General features: G+C 36.7%; 1 protein-coding gene across 1 annotated transcript in view; it reads right to left on the bottom strand.

Moving 5' to 3' along the window:
• The window catches only part of THSD7B (thrombospondin type 1 domain containing 7B), a 725,689-nt gene extending 710,213 nt beyond the window's left edge, over positions 1 to 15,476 (bottom strand). Inside the window, exon 1 of the mRNA XM_072789046.1 lies at positions 15,309 to 15,476. Coding sequence (XP_072645147.1) covers positions 15,309 to 15,447 — 139 coding nt within the window. The 5' untranslated portion in view covers positions 15,448 to 15,476. The remainder of the gene's footprint in view (positions 1 to 15,308) is intronic.
• Positions 15,477 to 20,913: the final 5,437 nt, after the last annotated feature.

Here is a 20,913-nt window from a genome sequence, read left to right as displayed (position 1 = left end):
ACATGAGGATAGACATACAGGAATTAGTGGAATATAGCAAAAAGTCCAGAAATAAACCCTTTTATTTATGGTCAATTGATGTTCACTAAAATGACAAGGCAACTCAATGAAAAAAATATAGCCTTTCAACAAATGGTGCTGGTACAACTGGATAGCCACATGCAATGAAATGAACTTAGATCTTTACCCCCACCATATAGAGCCGTAATTTAGAATCTATCGTAGACCTAAGCATAAGAGTTAAAACTATACAATTTTTAAAAGAAAATATAGGAAAAAATCTTTGAGAACTTGAATAAGGCAAAGATTTTTTATCTATGGGTTGAACAGTGCAATCTATAAATGAAAACACTGATAAATTGGACTTCAAAATTCAAAACTTTTGCACTTCAAAGACATCATTAAAAATCGAAAAGCCAAACCACAGACTGAAAGTATTTTCAAATCACATGTCTAATAAAGCAGTTGTATCCAAAACATAAAAGAACTTTTGAAACTCACTAATAAGATTATCACCCAATTTTGAAATGCAAAAAGAATTTGAATAGACATTTCACCAAAGAAAATACATAAATGGCTAATAAATACATATAAAGACAATATCATTAATCATTAATAAAATTCAAATCAAAACCATAATGAGACTCTGTTTCACACTGACTATAATGAATTTAATCAAAAATATAGACAATAACAAATGTTATTGTCTAGAATACGATAAAAATATTGCTGGTAGGAATGTAAGATGCATGACCTCTTTGGAAAATGGTGTGTCATTTCTTAAAGAGTTAACAATCTATTTGCCATACAACCCAACAAATCCATTCCCAGGAAAAAAGAAAATATATGTCTACACCAAAACTTGCACATGTACATTCATAGCAGCACCATATACAGTAGCAGTAAAGTGGAAACAACTCAAAAGTCCCTCAATTTGTGAATAAAAGAAGTTATATTAACACAGTAGACTATTATACTATTCAGTAATACAAAGGAATGAGATATTAAGGCATGCTGTAATATGAATGAAATTCAAAAACATCATGCTATATGAAAGAAGCCAGTCACAAGAGACCACATCCTGTATGATTCCATTTATAGGAAATATCCAGACAAGGCAAATCTACAGAGCCCAAAAGTAGATCAGTAGTTGCCTGGGGTTGCAGCTGGGAATGAGGATTAGTGGTACTGTGGTGATGATTGCAAAACTTGGTACACAGTAAAGATAATTGAAATATACATATTAATGGGTAATTTTTTACATATGTATTATACTTTAATAAAATTTTTAGAATTTTAAAAATAATCATTCGTGCTAATAATTACTAGTATTGTAACATCATAGAATGCTATAAAGAGAAGCCTCCACTTGGCATAAAACATGTTTATCTGGATCATCAACTGTAGCATTAATGATAAGCAATTAATATGAAATCTGAGGAAATAGAGAAGGTGGACATTTTGGGGGTTCATGGGCTTCTCTACTGAGAATGGCAACATCATAAGCAGTTCTAAGTCAGAAGTTTCAAAAGAGGAAAACCAAAGGCCTTTGCATAATGAAAATTCAAGGTCATTGGGCCAGCTGTTGTCTCATCACTTAATACCTATGCTATTCTAAGTGAGTTTCCTCCTTAATCTGCCTGCAACATCTCAAGCTGTTGTGAGGAAAGTGTAATACATAAAAGAAAAGGCATTACAGTATAATTACATTTTTACCTTATTGACAAATATTGAGGTGTTCTTGTACTCTTGCTTTTTTTCTCATTCTGAGTCTGAAGATAGAAGTCAATCAGATAAATCCATTTAAGTTCAAACCTAGGTTTGGTCAAAATCAGGCCACATATTCTTGGCCCTTAAGAAAGCTCTGAGACTGCATTCTTCCTGGTAATTGTTTTGGATAGCATCCCATAGCTCGTGCCTTGGAAACAATAAAGTAGAATTTTATGAATGGAAATGTCAGGGGACAATATTTTTTGAAGGTCCAATATTTGAAAGAGCTAAGGTACATGAGGAATGCCACTAAAAGTAAACAAAATGACAACTTAAAAAATATGTATTTCAGTAAATAAATTTTAAAGTGGAGAAAAAGAAGGTCCAATCATCTCTTGAGAGAAATGATATTCATTATACCTTCATGTCTATCTGTCCAAATTAAATCGGGTTCTACATTTCAGAATGTGCAAGGTACAGGACATAATCTCTCTCAGTAGCACCCATTTAATAGTGATAAAGGAGTAGCACTGAATATTTAACATGACTTTGTGCAATATTTACTTTGCTTTTTTTTTCAGATCATTCATTTTTATTATTTAATTTAGTTTTTAAGACATCTCATGATGCAGATGGCAAGAATAAACACTTTTTGTGAGGTGGATCTAATTTTCACAATAAGTGTTGATTAGGCTGGTTAAGAAGGCAAATGAGAACAATTGAAACTATCCCTCCCTGAAGGAATGGACGGATCTTGGGGTGTGGGGCGTAGGGCTTGGGGAGACCTCTTTGGCTGTCAATAACCCACATCTTATCGACCATTCATTTATTGGTTCAGTTCATATGATGTCCTCAGGTATATGGTTCTGCAACTTTGAGTATAGAAAAAGTTCTTAAAGTATGTACCATAGACTATGAACTATATTTTACAAATATTTTCTCATTTACTCCCCATTGACTGATGAGAAAGTAAAGGCATAAACTTGAGGTCACACACAGCTTGGCTTAGGACCCAGACAATCTGACTGTGGTGTCCAAGTTTAGGACCATTCCATCAGGCCGCCTAATATATAGTGTCGGCATCTTTATTGTTTACAGGTTCTTTACAAAGAGAGCTAAGTAATTAAGCTTCAAAATTGTTTTCTAAAAAAGATTTAAAATGCAGCCACTCCTTTTCAACACAGTGCACATACTTAGCAACAAAAATCTTTGAACAGCTGCATTCAATTAAAAAATTATTAACCCTGAGCTAAAATACATACACAAAAAATATATCCATATGCTATTCTTATCATTTCTTATGTTCCATTTGTAGTAAAGTATATTCATGAATGAAATCCACCACTGGGTGATAAAACTACTTATTCCACATTAGCTTATTATCTTTTTCTTTTGGGGGGAAAATGATCAATATAAGGGGATAATAATATCAAGACTCCCTACATGAACCACAGTTTGGTTACTATAGTAACTCCAAAGAAGCAAAGGAACAAAAGGATGAGATGGTTCATTCATATTCATACTTTTGCTGTGAAAATAAGCTTTAAAAGTACATAGCATTAAAGAGAATAGTAAATATGAATAGTGTTAAATGTATACCTTTTTTTAAAATATTTTATTTATTTATTTGAGAGGGAGAAAGAGAGAGAGAAGTGGAGGGGTGAGGGCAGAGGAAGAAGCAAACTCCTCGTCAAGCAGGAAGCCCTATGCTCTGGGCTCCATCCCAAGACTCAGGACCAAGACCTGAGCCACCCAGGTACCCCAAATGTATACCTTTTGAGTTATTTTTCTCTGAGTCTCAGATATTATCTAATGTCTGCAGCACAGATGCCATCTGTGACTGTAAATTCCGGGGAACTTTGTGGATGTATCAAAACAAGCGTATGGGGATGCCTGGGTGGCTCAGCAGTTGAGCATCTGCCTTTGGATCAGGGCATGATCCCAGGATCCAGGAGTCCCACATTGGGCTTCCTGCGAGGACCCTGTTTCTCCATCTGCCCGTGTCTCTGCCTCTGTGTGTGTGTGTCTCTCACGAATGAATAAATAAATCTTTTTAAAAAACAATGTATGGATTGAGTAAATCTATAACAACCTATAAGAAGGCAGGCTTTTTTTTTTATTTGTTTCCAATCAAGATTGACTGTATTTGATGGTACCTAAGGTGATAAGCATGAATATGTTTGTAAAATGAGCTTTTGGGGAATCTGGGTAGCTCAGTCAGTTGAACATCTGCTTTTGGCTTAGGTCATGATCCTGGGGTCCTGAGCTGGAGCCCAGTACGGGCTTTCAGCTCAGCAGGGAGTCTGGTTCTCTCTCTCCCTCTGCCTTTCTCCCACTCATGCTCTCTCCCTCTCTCAAATAAATAAATAAAATCTTTAAGAAAATAAAATAAATTAAATAAGCTTTTAAGGTTGCTTTTTTGAATTCATAATAATGTCTTCTAGCCTTTAGTTCATGTTTCAATCCCACTTTGATAGATCTCACTTGTTTTCATTTTTTACTTTTTTCTTTCTTTCACGGAAGCCTCTATTTTCCTAGTTAAGAATAATTCAAATGTATGTAACGATCAAAATTCTACCATGGAAGGAAAAGTTAAGGCAGATATTTCCAGGTGGCCCTAAAAGAACTTTCCGTTGATAATCTGACCTCCAGAGAGAAAGTGTTCCCAGATTAAACCCCAGTCCAATAGCTCAGTCCAACCCAAAACATACAGAGACAATAAACATTCAAAATAAAATTTTAAAAATGTTAACCTGGGTGCAGTTTGGTTGGCCAGTTAACTTTATTAGCGACAGATTTTGTAACACATGCTCAAAGAGAATAACTGAGTCAATCACAAAAATTAGCATTTAGACATCCTCTCCATTCTACAATAAACAACCTTTAGTAAAACTGGCAGAAAAATAAGTGAGAAGACTTCTCATCAACTCAGGGAGTACAATACAAGTATATATTTTCACTCCTAATACTCCACTGAACTGACAATAAAGGCATTAAGAGATAAAACTCGATAAGAGTCAAAAATATATTCAGTAAGAGGTGAAGAACAGATAGCAATGAATTCTGGAGCACAGAGAGCAGACAGAGGAGCACTAGGCAACCTGACAAAGTAAAGGAAGCTGAGGATTAGGGGCTTACAGAAGAGCATGGAAACAAGAGAAAAAGCCAATTTATACTTGCAGAACTTTGGGCAGACTTTGGACCTAGGGGCACCAGAAAGGAGTAAGGCTTGTGGCTTGATATGGGGAATAATTAAAAGTCTATAAATAGAATTAATTAGCCCCACAGATGCCTCTCTCTGTTCCTTCCTCAATCTCTGCAGGAAAACAGACAGCAAAATTCATCTCCTCAAGAGAACGTTTTTGAGGACAGCATACACATTGGAAGACAATGATGAGGTATGCTATTCAAAAGAGAGAAATTAAGTGAAATGTTGAGGACTCAATGTTGAACCATCCCTGCCAAGGTCATTCTGCCCTGGTCATTTCTGTAGTGCAGTATAAGCAGTCAAGGAAAAGTTCATTTCAGAAGACGAAGGGATAATGGTCAATTTTATGTGTCAACTTGATTGGACCACAGGATGCCCGGATATTTAGTTAAACATTATTATTAGTGTATCTGTGAGGGTGCTTCTGAGGAGATTAGCATTTGAATCAGTAAACTGAGTAAAGCAGATTTCCATCCGCAATTTGGACAGGCATCCTCTAACCCACTGAGGGCCTGAACAGAACAAAAAGACAGAGAAAGGAAAAATTCACTCTGCTTGACTTCTTGAGCTGAGACACTATTCTTCTGCATTTGAACTGGGACTTGTACCACTGGTTCCTCTGGTTCTCAGGCTTTTAGGCTAAAACTGAAACTACAGTACTGGTTTTCTGGGGCCTCCAGATGGCAGCTCACAGGATTACTTAGGCTTCATAATCAGGTGAGCCAATTACTTATAATAGATAATATATAATTATATATAATTATATATATAATTATATATTTCTCTCCTTCCCTGTCTCCCCTCCCTTCTTTCTCTCTTTCTCTCTCTCTATATATATATGTATATAGATTGATACATGATAGATATATAGATATATGTGTGTGTATGTATACATAGGTATATTTACTCATGCACATATATACATATATATCACATGTATAACATGCTATATGCTCTGTTTCTCTGGAGAACCCTGAGCAATCCAGACACTAAATAACCCCTGTAATGAAGACTGCAAGTTATTTGACTCACCTCCTGTCAAAAGATGGAACCTAAGTTCCCCCCTTACAGACTCCCTTGCAACCAACAAAAGGTAGCAGAAATGATTTTGCATGGCTCCTAGTCTAGGTTAGAAAAAGCCATACCACTCCACCACTCCTGCCTGTTTCTCTTTGGAATTTGCTCTGAGAGTCTTCAGCTACCATGTAAGAATTCTGGCTTCCCTGAAGCCTCAATATGAAGAGACCATGCATACAGACCACACAGAGAAAGAGAAAGAGATATCTAGAGGCCCAGCTATTCTAACCATAGCTTTTTGAGGCAGCTGAGTGAAGAAGACTTCCACTTGACTCAGCCCATGCCACCATCTGACTGCAACAGCATGAGAGACCCCAAGTGAGAACACCTCGCTGGACCATCACCCTCAGATGTGTGAGCGTCTTGTGTGAGTCATAAAATATATGTAGTAGTTTAATTTTTTCCTTTTCATCCTCTGTACCATCTATCCTTCCTCTAAATTTCTTCTTTTCTATTCATGTGTTTGTTTGATCATGGTCTCCGAGGTAGGGAGCTTTCTTTTAATGTCAATTGGTTATGGCCTATCTCCTTAGTGTTTCCCAAGAGTGAAACTTGATGACTATCAATGTTTGAAACCATTATTTTGGAGTGGGCTGTTGCACAGAAATAGTGAAATGAAAAGATGTATGAAACTTATATGTTACTTGTTGAAGTTAACTTTCTTTTTTTATGATTATAATTTTTATTTCTAAGAAAGACGTTTTAAAAATGAAATAATTGCAAATCAGTAACACAAGTTAACTTTCTACTAACTAGAACATAGAAATGACTGATCTCACCTAGATGGGCATAAAAGGATAATATCCTCCCACAAGACTGAAATAAAACATATGGCTAAAGGACTACATGTTGCTGAATCACTGATCAGTCTGGACCACTAACTTCATGAGACTTTCCCATGAGAGCCACAGGAGGAGCTATTGTTTTTACACCACTGCACTTGGGTGTATCTGTTATGGCTGCTTAGCTTCACCTTAAATAAACCCATGGTTAAGGCCCAGAGTAAAGCCTTTTAAGACTGACAGATATAGACTTTTGAGGAACCCATTCTTCAATAAAAAGGCCAGTTCATCACTCAGAGAAGCCGGACATGAAGCCCAAGTGGAATACATAGGCAGAGTGCCCCATTTGTCTTTAGTGCTTCACTCTTGGGAAACACTAAGGAGATAGGCCATAACCAATTGACATTAAAAGAAAGCTCCCTACCTCAGAGACCGTGATCAAACAAACACATGAATAGAAAAGAAGAAATTTAGAGGAAGGATAAATGGTACAAAGGATGAAAGGGAAAAAAAATTAAACTACTACGAACATTTTCTAAATGAAAAGACACTACATTTATGAAACAAGATGCACTAAAAATATAATCAGAGAAAAAAGAGACCTCAGAAATTCAAAAACATGATACTGAAATAAAAAGTATTCAAAGGAAAGGCTGAAAGGTTAAGTAGAATCAATATTTTAGAAATTAAAATAAAAATGCAAACAAAAGAAAGCACACAGAAAAACAGGGAATATCTAAAAATTAAAGATCGGCTAGAGAGCTAAAGTATCTGTCTTGAGAAGTTTCAGATGGGAGGAAACCATATACAAAATAAATGTCAACACTGCAGAACCTGAGCATATTAATTAAAATATCCTCCTAATGTTCAGGACAATAAGGAAAAAAAGAAGTACCCCAAAGTATATAATCATGAAATTTCAGAACATCCTACATAAAAAGAAGGTTCCAGAAAGAGGAAAACAAGTAAATGATGTACAAAGAGATGAGATCAGAATAACATCAAACTTCTTAGCAACAACACTGGAAGCTAAAACACAGGGAAGCAAAAAACCTTCAAAATTCTGAAGTGTACTATGCACACTTCATACATCCCCACATAAGAGACCATGATCAAACAAACACATGAATAGAAGAGAAAAAGAAAGAGGAAGCATAAATGGTACAAAACACTCCTTTTAACCTTGAACTCCATACCCGAGCTATCAGTGAAGTATATGACAAATACAGAAACACTTTCAGACAGGAAAAATTACTTCCAATGTACCCGAGTTTAGCAGTTCTAACAGGTAAGTTTGGTAATTCTAGAAAATAAGCCAACAAAGGCAAAGAGGAGAAACAGAGCAGGGACCATGAGGTTTCAGATGAAAACATGAAGGAACACTCCCAAGAAAACAACGGTGGAAAGATCTCCCAAAGAAAACATTTGGTAGAGTATTTGCAGCCGTGCTTGAGTGCTTCAAAAAATTTCACAATGGGTGTGTGACACATCAAGTCCAGCATCAGGGGAAGACAGCAATAGACTCAAAGAAGGGGAAACCAAAGGGAAAAATGAGGCAATTTTTCACTTCTGTGCCAAACAAAAAGCTGAGAAGAGGGATGCAGAAGCACTGTACACTGCTTGGCTCAGCAGAGAACAGTTATCCATGTAAAAATAATCACTGATTTAAAGATTGTGATCTCACCAGTTTGAAGGGGGTTGGTAAGGAGGAAAAGTGGCAGGAGATGAGGGATACATCCTCAACTAACATCACAGAAAATCAATAGGGAATATCTAGTCTGTATAAATCAAGAACTGTCAGTAACAAGCAGATGGCTTAGAAACATCGAGGGGAACATCAGGATAAATAGCACAAGGTACTGGAAGTGGCTCCCCTGTGAAAATGACCTGGGAGGTGACATGCAACTGTAATGCATCATCAGAAGGATTAGAGGACAGTAAATTTCGAGCTAAGCACCCATTCCTCGTTATAAAAACGTGTCTTCAAGATCTTTTTCCAGAGATGATCAGAAACAGTCCTGGAACCAAACAACAAGGAAATATGGACCTATTTTCATATTTAATGATCTATAGGTTTGACTTTGGTTTTTATTAATTTTATATTCTCTCCTTAACATTTATATCGAGTTCTAGAATAGCAGGACATCATACCTTCTATTTCTGCAGTCTCATCACCCTCTTAAAGACACACATTTACACAGACAAACCCACAGAAGACAGTTCCCCACACTCTGCAAGTACGTAATGTGCTGGGAATATTTCGTGCAACAGTTATTTGTGTTCTAGGTACCTGGTACATATCCATGAATAAAATCGGCAAAATCCCTGTCCTCAGGGAGTGTGTATTATAGCATTACTCAGGAAAAAAAGCAGAATAATTTATTTTATATTACTTAAATAATAAAGACTGTTCTGACTTTTTGGGAGCATTATACCATTATTAGTACCTGTGGTCTCTAAAGAAAAATAATTAGAATTTTTAGCAGTGAATCCCATGCCATATATGTCTATGCTTTTTGATGTCAAAGAAATCACACCACTGAGAGTATATTATGCACTGTCTCTAAGATTAATATCCATATAAGTAATTTAAATGATTTCAATTTAATAAAATTCTCAAAAGAAATATTTCACGGACATAGGCAAGAAATTGGCTCTCTCCTGAGAACATTATATTTTCTCTAGGATCCCTAAACTTTAAGTTATATATATTACATAAACGTAATATATATAATTTTTGTATTATTTTTTTCTTAAAGTGCTTTCAATGCTGAAAACATAACTATTTAAGCTATAAATAAATATTACTCTATGTAAGATCGTTTTTCCTTATATAATGTCATTTTCATAATCCCCTTTTTTCCCTGAAAAAAGATTAATTCCAACTTAACCACTTAGTTCTTAGAACATGAGTCATTATTCTCACCCCTTTTCATTCACTGAGAAGGAGCTACTGAAATGAAAGCTTTCCAAGACCATGTCATATAGAAAGTTCTAGGCCTAAAAAGTTAGTGAAATTACTTATGACTACTTATTAATAAAATATATTTAACTGTCAAGCCGATCTCCCCTTTTCTGTATGTTTAAAGAGCAAAAGTATGCAAAAATTGGATAACATAAAAGGAAGTATATTATACACACTGGATTATTAATAATGATAAAAATAATAGGTAACATTTATTGAGTAGGTATAATATATACAGGTATTTCCATATACTGTTTTACTTAATGTTCAGAAAAGTCCCATTAAGTATTTATTATCCTTATTTTTGGATGGATAAATAGAGCTGAACTCTCTTCTCTTTAGATAACTAGTATTCGAATGTGGGTCGGCCTGCGTATAAAGCTCTAGCTCTTTCGTATACTCAAAGGATCTCTTAGGATGATTTAAGGCTATTAAAAGAACTTCTCACAAAGAGACAAATGTGGACTATTTTTCTTCCTTTCATACCTTATTATTCATAGCAAAACTTGTTTTCCAGGCTTTTTATAAACTCACTTGCAAGATGTAATTTGGAGTGATGAAAATGTTCTGGAACTAGAGAGTGGTGATGTCTGCACCAACTGTGAACATACTAAATGTCACTGAATTGTATACTTCAAAATGTTTACAATGGTAAAGTTTATGTTATGTGTATTTTACTACTGCAATTTTTAATGTCTTTGGGCACAAAAGAAGCACAGTGAAAGTGTATCCTCTACATGCATAGGATGACAAATTTTAAGGTCACCTCTTCAGTTCTAAAGCTACATATTTAAATTCTATCACTTTGCTAGTGACTTCTTCACTGAAGTCTCTGCACTGGCAGAGACTTTCTCCTAATTTAAGTAAGACCCATATATTCGGGCAGCCCCAGTGGCTCAGCAGTTTAGCTCTGCCTTAAGCCCAGGGCCTGATCCTGGAGACCCGGGATCGAGTCCCACATCGGGCTCCCTACATGGAGCCTGCTTCTCCCTCTGCCTATGTCTCTGCCCCCCCACTCTGATGAATAAATATATAAAATATTTTTTAAAAAAGACCCATATATTCAACATCCTAGTCAGCATCTCCCACAAATTTCTCAACAATGTAACATGTTCAGTCCCAAGTTGCTAATGGTGTCTCCATGCCAGTTCCTTCATAGTCAGCCTGTGTTAAGTGACAGCAGCTCCCCTGGTCCAGCTGTTCAGAGCAGTCTCAGTGTTACCCATGAGTCTCTTTGCTTCCCTGTACCCTCATATCAATAAGTCATGATGCTTTACCTTCAATCATGGTTTCTCAGTCTGGTGGGCACTATTGACCCTTGGGGGCCTGGTCATTGTTGTGGGGGGGCCATCTTGTCGCTTCTACCTATGGTTGTCAGTAGCTCACCCCAGTTGTGACAAACAGAAAAGTCCCGTGCGGGGCAAAGTCACCCCTGGTTGAAAACCATGGCCTTAAATATACCTAGAATTCAATCTCTCCTCACCACCTTCACTGCCATGACCTTGGGTCAAGCTATATCATCATTCTTCATTATTTTTACAGAAGCCTCCTCACTGGCCTTCCTGCTTCCGCCATTCTTAATTGACCACTCATAATGATTCTACTATAATCTTATTAAGAATAAAGATCATGTCACCACGCTCTCAAAACTCCCCAGTGTCTTTCTGTCTCACCCAGAGCAAAAGCCAAATTGTATGTATGACACCTGATTTGAGCCCCATTCCGTCTGCTGACCTGATTTGTCACTATCCCCCATGCTCACTCTGTTCCAGCAGGCTGGCTTCTTCTCTGGTCTCCAAACATGTTGCACACACTCTTGCTTCAGGGCCTTTTGCCTCTGTTGATCCTTTCATCTGGAAAATTCTTTACTCTATCCCCATGGCTGACTCCCTTCTTGCTTCAGATATTGATTCAAACTCACCTCTTTAGTGAAGCATCCCACAGCCCACCTGCTGGCAATTTTGGTCTCTCCATCTTATTGCATATCCCTCTTCCTTGCCTTCTCTTTCCTTCTAAACACTTACCACCATCTAGCATACTGTTTATTTACCTTCTCTATCATGTTCATTACCCCATTCCTTTGTCTGTTTTATTCTCAGTTTATCTCATGTGCTTGTAACAGTGCCTGACACACAATAAGGACTCGACAGGTATTAGTGGAATGAATGAACCTCTTAGAACCAATACTAAGAAATGTTTTGAGACCACTAGTTGCTATGGCTTTAGAAACCATGATCTGTTCAGATGAACAGATCTCTTCAAAGCAGCAGGCATGAATAGTTATATATTTACTTAAAGCAATAAGCAACATCACTCCTTATCTGGTACTCTTGCTGATGCAATCCTTCTTGGCATGGATGGTAGATTGCTTGACACTAAATATAGATCAGAGGAGCTCATTGCAATGATAACAGGCATTCAACAGCTTTGCCAGATCAATGACCCCACATCCTACAGCTCACTACTTTCTCTCAGTACAGAAATCCTTAGCAACATAATATCCCACTCACTTATTATTCATCAGTCCATTGTTTACCCAAAGCCCGGAATCACTTAGAAATGCCTCCAGTTTGGATGAGGTTGACTAACAGCTCATCCATGAACTCAGGGAAAACAGGAGACACCAACAAAAAGCTTAAGTTGTTGATACTGCAATCTAAACCAAGAGAAGGGTTTCTAGGTTTCTAAAATATACTTATCTGGGTCTTCTGGGAAAGCTGCTCAAATTTCAGAATATACTGGACCTGAGTTGTCAGATTTGATAACATACTCCAAAAATATAACTGATGTCACCAGCAATACAAGTTTTTTTTTTTTAAATCCAAATGAAACATAATAAACTCATGTAGAAGCACATTAAAAGATTCTAAGATGCTAAAATTGCCTCGAAGGTAACGACCCAGAATTGCTCTAGTGCATATACCTCTTCAAAATGCTATGTTGTTTACCTTTATAATAGTGTAGCATTCATGTCACTATAATTTATAGTAGCAAAACACCAAAAACTGCTGAAATGCCAAGCAGTAGGAAAAGAAAAGATAAAGCTACAAGGCACTGGTTAAATAAATTATTGAATAAAAATACAAAAGAATACTATATAACCATTAAAAAATAAAATTGCCCCATGTACACTAATAGGTAATGCTCATCAAGACATCATTATGTGATAAAATAAAGCTACAAAGGGTTCATAGTATGATTCTTATTGTATGAAGCAGAGTGTGTATATATGTACATATACGTATGTATGAATTAGATATTTTCAAGACCACCTTCTCCATCATTATCTACTCTGCTTCCAGCCCAGGAGACTGGTCTGTATAGATAAATCAATGAGGTCTCCTGGCCCTGCGGCTTCTGGTTGGATTCAGCCAATGAGATCTCTGGCAGGAGATGTGAGGGCAAGAGCTATATTCCCCTGACCCCTTTCCTACTTCTCACTGCTGGTTAGTTATATCCCTCTAAAGGTCATGGCATCTGGGGGACATCCTCTCCTTAAAGTTTTCTTTCCAAATTCCAGAAACCACTTCCTTTTTTTGCCCCTGAAGATCCAGAAGTCATAAAAACACACTAGCTCAGGGGTACTCCACAATTCTTTGTAGCTGTTCTTAAACTCTGCTCACACTTGACCACTTTCATGAATAATCCTTTTATTAAACTCCTCCCAATGACCTTCTTTGCATGTACTGCTTCTTTTTTGTCAGAACTTTAAATAACAATAGTAGTACTTTGTTTGTGTGTATGTGTGTATCTTATGTGGTTTATATGCATAAATATGCATGGATATATACTTTCATGTGCAAAGAAAATCTCTGAAGGATACATAAGAGATTGAAGATTGGAATATATGGTCTGGACGTTTGCTTTTCATTTTGCATCTTTTAAATTTTTTCTACTTTTAAAATATCTGGTCATATTCAAGTAATAAACTTGTAATTTTGAAGCAAACCCACATGGGAAATATATATTTATCACTTTTTTGATCGCATGTTAAGGAGAGAAAGAGGTAAACACCAGGGGAAATGAGAGTGACGACAGAGACTCATTTGGAACAGTGCAATGTGTCTGATGGGAAGGAATGTATCTCTGAAACTGAAGTTTGACAGTTATCAAAGAATTCATCCACTGCAGCATTGGTCTGTACCATCTTGTTCCAACGACCTGCTTTTAGAAAAGCAGACTTATTTTTAAAATTTGTTTCCAAATAAGCCCTTTTTCTTCACACATCTCATTTGCAGTTCAGATTTGCTACTTTCCTTCCATCCTAATTGCACTTTTTTTTTGAGAATTTTAGACAAGAGTGAAGTCACATAAATGTGTTCATTTAGATTTGATAAAATGTTTAGCCTTTTGTGATTAAAACAAAATAGCCCCTTTCACAGAATTGCAAGACTTACTTCTAGAACTATTCCAAAGCTTACTAAAACTACCATGAGGTAAAAAATACAAATCACTAATGTAGTATTAGAGCTCACAATTAAATTAATTTATAGGAGCTTTAGTGCAATTAAATTTCCTCCAGACCATATCTCTAATGGCACTAGGTTTTTACTTAATATACTTTAAAGTATAATTTACTTTCATTTTTGCAAAGTCATTTAAATATTACAAATATCACTTTTGTACATATTTCCATAGTGACACAATACATTTGCAGTCTATTTAATTTACAACGATGAGAATAAAATGAAATCTCTTCAAGGACCATACATCTTCTACAACATAACATTTTCCTATTCTAAGATATTAAATATATAAGTTATCTGTATTTGTAAGAATGGACTATTGAAACAGTAATAAATATTTTAAATGATCTGATTATGAAACTACAAAAATTAAAATCTAGAGCAAAGAAACACATCAGTAATACAAAGAAGCCAAGATGTTTAGGGTTCATCATTTAAGATAATAAAGTGTTAGCCTTTAAAATTAAATTTAACAGCTCTTTTCCACACTCAAATTAAGGAAATACTTACAGAAGAACATGAGTTATATGCAAACCTCCAAATTTCAATTCAACTTATTCACATACTTATGAACAAGGTAGCTGAGGATCTCAAAATAAATTAAGGAGACTTTATAGTCAAAACTAATGAGCAACGTTGTTAGGACAATTCTTCATGCTCTCCAAACCTAGATATGTAGGATCTAGGCTAAAAAATATTCAATAATAAATAGCTGACTAGTTTGTCAGCTAAAAGGGAGAGACATACAGAACTAGTACAAAGCATTTTTAGCTGAGGATATCAGCTAAATTCAGATGTCATTTTTGCTACAAATGTGCTGCACAGTGGTGATACATTTGACAAAGGAGAAGCAGATGTAATTATGGAAATCATAACTTTAATTGACAACAACATGAAAATTCAGAAGTGTAACAGCATCACAGAAAGAGGTGACAATTATGCAGAAATAAAAATTAAATGTAAGTTTTATTGTAAAGAGAAAGAGTCTATTTTTCCTCTCTGGATATTTCCTACTATTCCAGAAATACAAACAAGGATGCAGAGGATATTCTTATCATTAATGAAAGTGGGACAAAGGACAACAGCCAGGACATTCCTACCTGGTTTCCAGATGAACTGATTATCCTTTTTGCCTTCCAAATGAGCTGCATGGGACAGCAAGAGAGAAAGTAATAGAAATAGCTTCCTCATGCTCCTCCATAACCAGCAAATGACAGCCAGATTACCCTTTGAAAACATTCTTCAGATTTTCAGCCTCTTGACTTGCCTATTCCTAAAAAAAAAACAAAAACAAAAACAAAAACAAAAGGAAAAGAAAGAAAGAAAACCAGATAAGTTTCTTCTGTACAAATTACAAAAACTCACATTGACTGCTAGAACCTTTACCATGATGACATTACAAACTCCCATTTCTATAAAAGGAATACTTATACTATTAACATTTTAAGATCAAAGGTTAATTAGCCATGCTTTCAATCCTTACCCATTGAAGATACTATCAGTTTTAAGGACTTTATAGTCCCCCATTCAGTAAGAGCAAGGTTGGCAGATACACGATCTATTCCCACCTTCGATTTAGCCAAACTCTTTGCGGAGCTCATGATTTGGGAATAAACAGAACATAAAGCAAAATCCAAAATAGGGGAAAGAATGCTCTAACAGTAGTATTAAGAAAGTGAAATGGAAAGACAGAAGGGGATGCAATTAGGTCTTCTGTGGTGAGAAAAAAAGAGAGGGAAATCTCATACAGGTAATATCTGTGAGGAGCCTTAGGAAAACAAGGGCTTGAAGAAGCCAAGAAGGGCACTTCAGGCCACAAGAACCAGGTGCTGTCATGCATTTTGTGTTTGGGGGTTGATGAGTGGGCCAGTGGCTGCTGTGAGGGATGCAAAGCAGAGGGATGAATGGACCGAGATGAAATTTAGAACATAGGTTGGGAAGCAAATTATGAAGAGCCTTGAATGTCATATGAGTGAGTTGAGCTTCATTCTGCAAATAACAACAGTAAGCATTTCAGGAGAGCAAATGACTTTTAAATAAGTGACATCAGGGTGCATCAGGGATGAGGCTAGTTAGGAAATGAGGCATAGTCCAGGCAAGAATTGACGAATGAAAGGATATAGGAAGATGTGAAATGTAATGCAGCAGCCCGGTTCAGTTAACGATCTCATGGGTTATGAGAGGGAAGCAAGACTCCCAACTTACAAAACTGAACAGATGGGACCCCATTACCAAAGGAGGAAAGGGAAAGAGAGGCAGGTTTGAAAGAGAAGACAAAAAGAATTTCCTTTAGAGAATATTAAATCTGATGTGCCTATAGGATATCCAGGTAGTTTCCCAAAAGATAATAAGAAAAGTCTACCTAGAGCTAAGGAGATTGGAGATAACTTGCCACAGTGCAATACCAGAAAAATGGATTAAGAGACATAGCCGGACAAAGACAAAAGGATTGAATGGTAAAAGGATACCAAGGGTAGAAGTTACTCTCCCTACATATTTACCCACAACATTAGTAAAAGCAGGGAGTGAATGTGACTGTGAGCTTCCTAGTGACCAAAGAAAGAAGTACCTATGTATGTAGGAGAAAATTATATCTTTTTTTTTTCATTATTGTTTTAGGAGGAGCCACTGCTCTGCTCTCAAGCACTAATAGAAGTTACCCCACGAGTCCTCATCATAAACATAGATGATGTGCTGAGCGATGTGCGAAACACAGCACCTCATCAAATAAAAGAAACGGTGGCAAGCTGTATACAGCAGAGTCTTGTGGCACTCCTGGAACATTGCAAGGGTACAGTGGAAAAGTACAGATCAGTAAAAAAGATTCTACAAAGGAGGGAAGCAGTACAGTTCAAGTGCACAGCTCTTCAATGGTCTGCCTGGATCCAGGAATGAAAAGGGAACTTGAATAAGCAACCAAAACCTTTTTTTTTTTTTTCCAAATTCTGCATACCAATACTGAGAAACATCAAAGTGGAGTGATCCAGCTGAAATAAGATAGAGCTCTCTTGCTTGACTGCCCCCCAAGACCAGCCTGTTAGACTATTTCACGGAACCTTTGCAGCATTACTGGACACGATTCAAAAACCTCAGGCTTAGAGAACTGAACTGGCCACATTTCTCTGTGGCAAGCATCCAAGAGTACGATTTGCTACAACTATGCTTTTGCAACATGGATATTAATTTTAGTTTATTCTAAGGATAGAACTTTTGGTTAAAATGATTTGCATCTTAGGGTAGTCTATCCTAAACTATTATTATTACTATTAATAAATTAATTGGCTAGCAGGACCAGCTCTCTACTAAGAAAACTTCTTTTATGACAGGAAATCATCAGGGTATAAGAGGAGACGTTGTCCATCCCCATCAGTGACAGACACGTATCCAGCATATCTAAAAACATTCAAATCATCAATATGTAAATGAAAGAGGAGGACCAAAAGCATATTTACTACACTCTAAATAGCTATAGGTGGAAGCCAAAAAAGATTTAAAAGAATTAAAGAGTTCCAGTGCAACTTCATGTGAGATGGAATGATTAGTCAAAAAATCATATTTAAATATCTTGAAGTTTGCATCAATCTTTGGATTTTAACTTTAAAATAAAAACAATCAAAATAAAACCATTACACTTACCTGAGTAGAGGCTGTTGTGAACCCTGATCTCCTTTTAGGCTTCCTTACTGTTCCAGAACCCTGTGCTGACTCTGCAAAGGGATCCAATGTCTTTTCAGGTTCCTTTTGTGTTCACCTAAGCCAGTGGCAGATCCCTAGGCAGAGTGGCTTGGGAGCCTCCTACTAGATGCCTACAGTCACTATATCTTCTGGCTATCACTGACTAACAAGGATAGTGCCAGTAGAAATCTTAGGTTGATCTTAACAACAATAACACAAATCTGAAATACAGATCTTAGAGAATGAACAAAAGTATTTCAATTTCAATTTGGGATGCCTCATCAATCTTGCTCCTAGAAACATCTACACATTTTTAGTATCTGTATAATCAATAATCCCATTCCTCACTACCTCCCTTTCCCCAAGAAGCTTAGAGACAGAGGATGGGGAACTAGATCTGGTAAAGCTGCCACTTTCCATGCTGCGTGTCTTAGATATATAAGTAAAATGAGAAGCTCTGCCGAGTTGATGTACAGCACAGGATGGAATTTGAATTCAGGTTTGTCTTACTCCACTAAACTGTGTTACTATCTTTCCACCAAATGCCTGAAACTTTACTCAATTCTTCCTTCAAAGACACTGAGAGTCATTTTTGTATCCATTACTTGAAAAGCCACACAAGAATTCACAATAAAAAAAGAGGGGAAACAAGAAACAATGAGAGATTCCACTCCTCTATTTGTAGAGCATAAATGGATAAACGCTGTAACTGCTATAAAAATATATACTATGCAGGAAGCATGTGCTATCCCACGATGACATGAATAATTTACATCACGACCATTGTTTAGTTTCCAAATCAACTTATTTACTATGTATCTTAGCATCCAAAATATATTTGCAAGGTTAGCTCTAAAATGATGAATACTAAGAAAAATAAAAAACAGTTTCTCCTTTTAGCCTTAGTTTTCTAATCATTTAAAGGCCATTCAAACTATGAAAAATGTGTCTTACACTTTATACGCATTTCATTTCCCTTTAAATGTATTCTTATCATTGAAGTCCTTGAATATTTAAAAGGCACAAAACTTAAGAAAAAAAAAAAAAAAAAGAAAGAAAAGAAAAGAAAAGCTGTTCCAATTTGCTCTCAGCCTGCAGGGAACAGTAATGAAAGGGAGGAAAGCAAACTTGACCACGCATATCCCCATAGTGCCATCTCATGGCAACTTGGGCACAAGATGGTTCGACAGAGATGGCTGAGTGACAGGGACTAGAACAGAGAGACTGCCCGAGGACAAGACCCACTGACTGACCCGCTCAGCTGATTCAACTAATGGCTACTCCAACTAGCCGCCCGCTACAAGTGATTGTCAACTAAATAGTACTGGAGATGGAACTGGAGGATATTATGCTAAGTGAAATAAGTCAATCAGAGAAAGACCATCATCATATGGTTTCACTCATACATAGAATATAAGAAATAGTGAAAGGGACCATAAGGGAAGGAGGGGAAACTGAGCGGGGTGGAGAACTAGAGAGGAAAACAAACTATGAGAGACTCCTAACTCTGGGAAACAAACAAAGGGTTACAGAAAGGGAGGTGGGTGGGGGGATGGGATAACTGGGTGATGGGTATTAAGGGGGCACAGGATGGGATGAGCAATGGGTGTTATACTATATGTTAGCAAATTGAATATATATACATATATTGAATGTATATTTATATATATATATAAAATAGTACTGGAGAAACCACAGAAGTATTTGCTTTTTCTTAGCTCTCAGCCTGATTTTAGACCACAATACTGCAAATTCCATTTCATCTTTCCTAATCTGTCAATATACAAAATATTGACCTAAGTACCTAAGTTATTCCTATCTTCCCTCATTTCAGAGACGAGAGAACTGAAGCATGGAGAGTTAAGTGCCAAGCCCAAAGTCACAGAGGTGGTAAGTCGTTTGCAAGTGATCTCAATGGCCTTCCTCCTCAACAAAAGACAGCAGCATTGTAACCCTGTATCAATGCAAGCAATTTTTTATAACCCTGAAAATGGAGATTCTTTATAGCTCTATATAGGGTCTCTCAACAGCCTATGCAAGGCAATTTTCATATCATTTCACTCCATCCTCATACAACACTATGAGCAATTATTCCTATTTTTCAGATATAAAGGAGATTGATCATTAAAGATGTTAAATAATTATTCCAAGGTTACCTCAGCTAGAAAATGTCAAAACTGGATTACAAAATGCGCCTGACACCACAGCCCTGATCTGTTTATTGCATCACATGGGGTGACCCTGGCAGGTCAACTGGCCTCAGAGCCTCAGGGTTCTCATCTCCCAAATGAGGAGGGAAGTCATCTCCTAACCTTTAGGGGGCAAGGATGGGATCAAATAATGGGTGGAAAGTATTAGATGGGGCCAGCCAGAGAATGAGCACTTGCTAAATAAAGGTTACCATTGTTACTACTGTCATTTTCTCAAAATTCAGAAAAACTCTTACTCTAGAAATATTTAAAGAACAGTTTGAATGCAATCCTGCCCTGCAGCAAAGGAATGAGAGATGATTTTTTTTCAACCGCCCAATCTTCTGACTTTGTGCAGTATTTCTGAAGAGCTAAAAGCACTCTGTACCAAGAGCCCCATTAAAGATTCACACTGACCCTGTGAAGGAGAAAACAGGTATTATCATCTCTATTTTATGAGAAAGTAACCTCTGGCCTCGCGATGACATGATGTTTAGTAACTTCCTCAAGCCTTCTAACCGCCAGCCTTCTTCCTCCACACGCCTCACTGTAGAATCCTAAATCACGTCAATATAAGCATGAGGTATCTGCAAGCACACTAAAAAATATATAATCATGTGGTCTACGGCTTTCTGTATTAATAATTGTAGTAGGTTTGCATCATGCAGAAGATTCTGCACAAAGTCCACACAAGTATTTTATGTATCTCTGAACAAACTTTTGCTACAGGACACGATAGAAAGAGGGCTTGAAACAGATTTGCCAAAACCTTCAAAATTATATCTTGGTGGCTGTGGTAGATCACATTTCCACATTTTCTTTGAGTTAGAGTGACCATATA

The sequence above is a fragment of the Canis lupus genome, chromosome 20, assembly GCF_048164855.1.
Source record: "Canis lupus baileyi chromosome 20, mCanLup2.hap1, whole genome shotgun sequence".
Lineage (NCBI taxonomy): Eukaryota > Metazoa > Chordata > Mammalia > Carnivora > Canidae > Canis > Canis lupus.
Note: the sequence above shows the minus strand (reverse complement) of the source record. Positions and strands in the feature narration are given on the sequence as shown.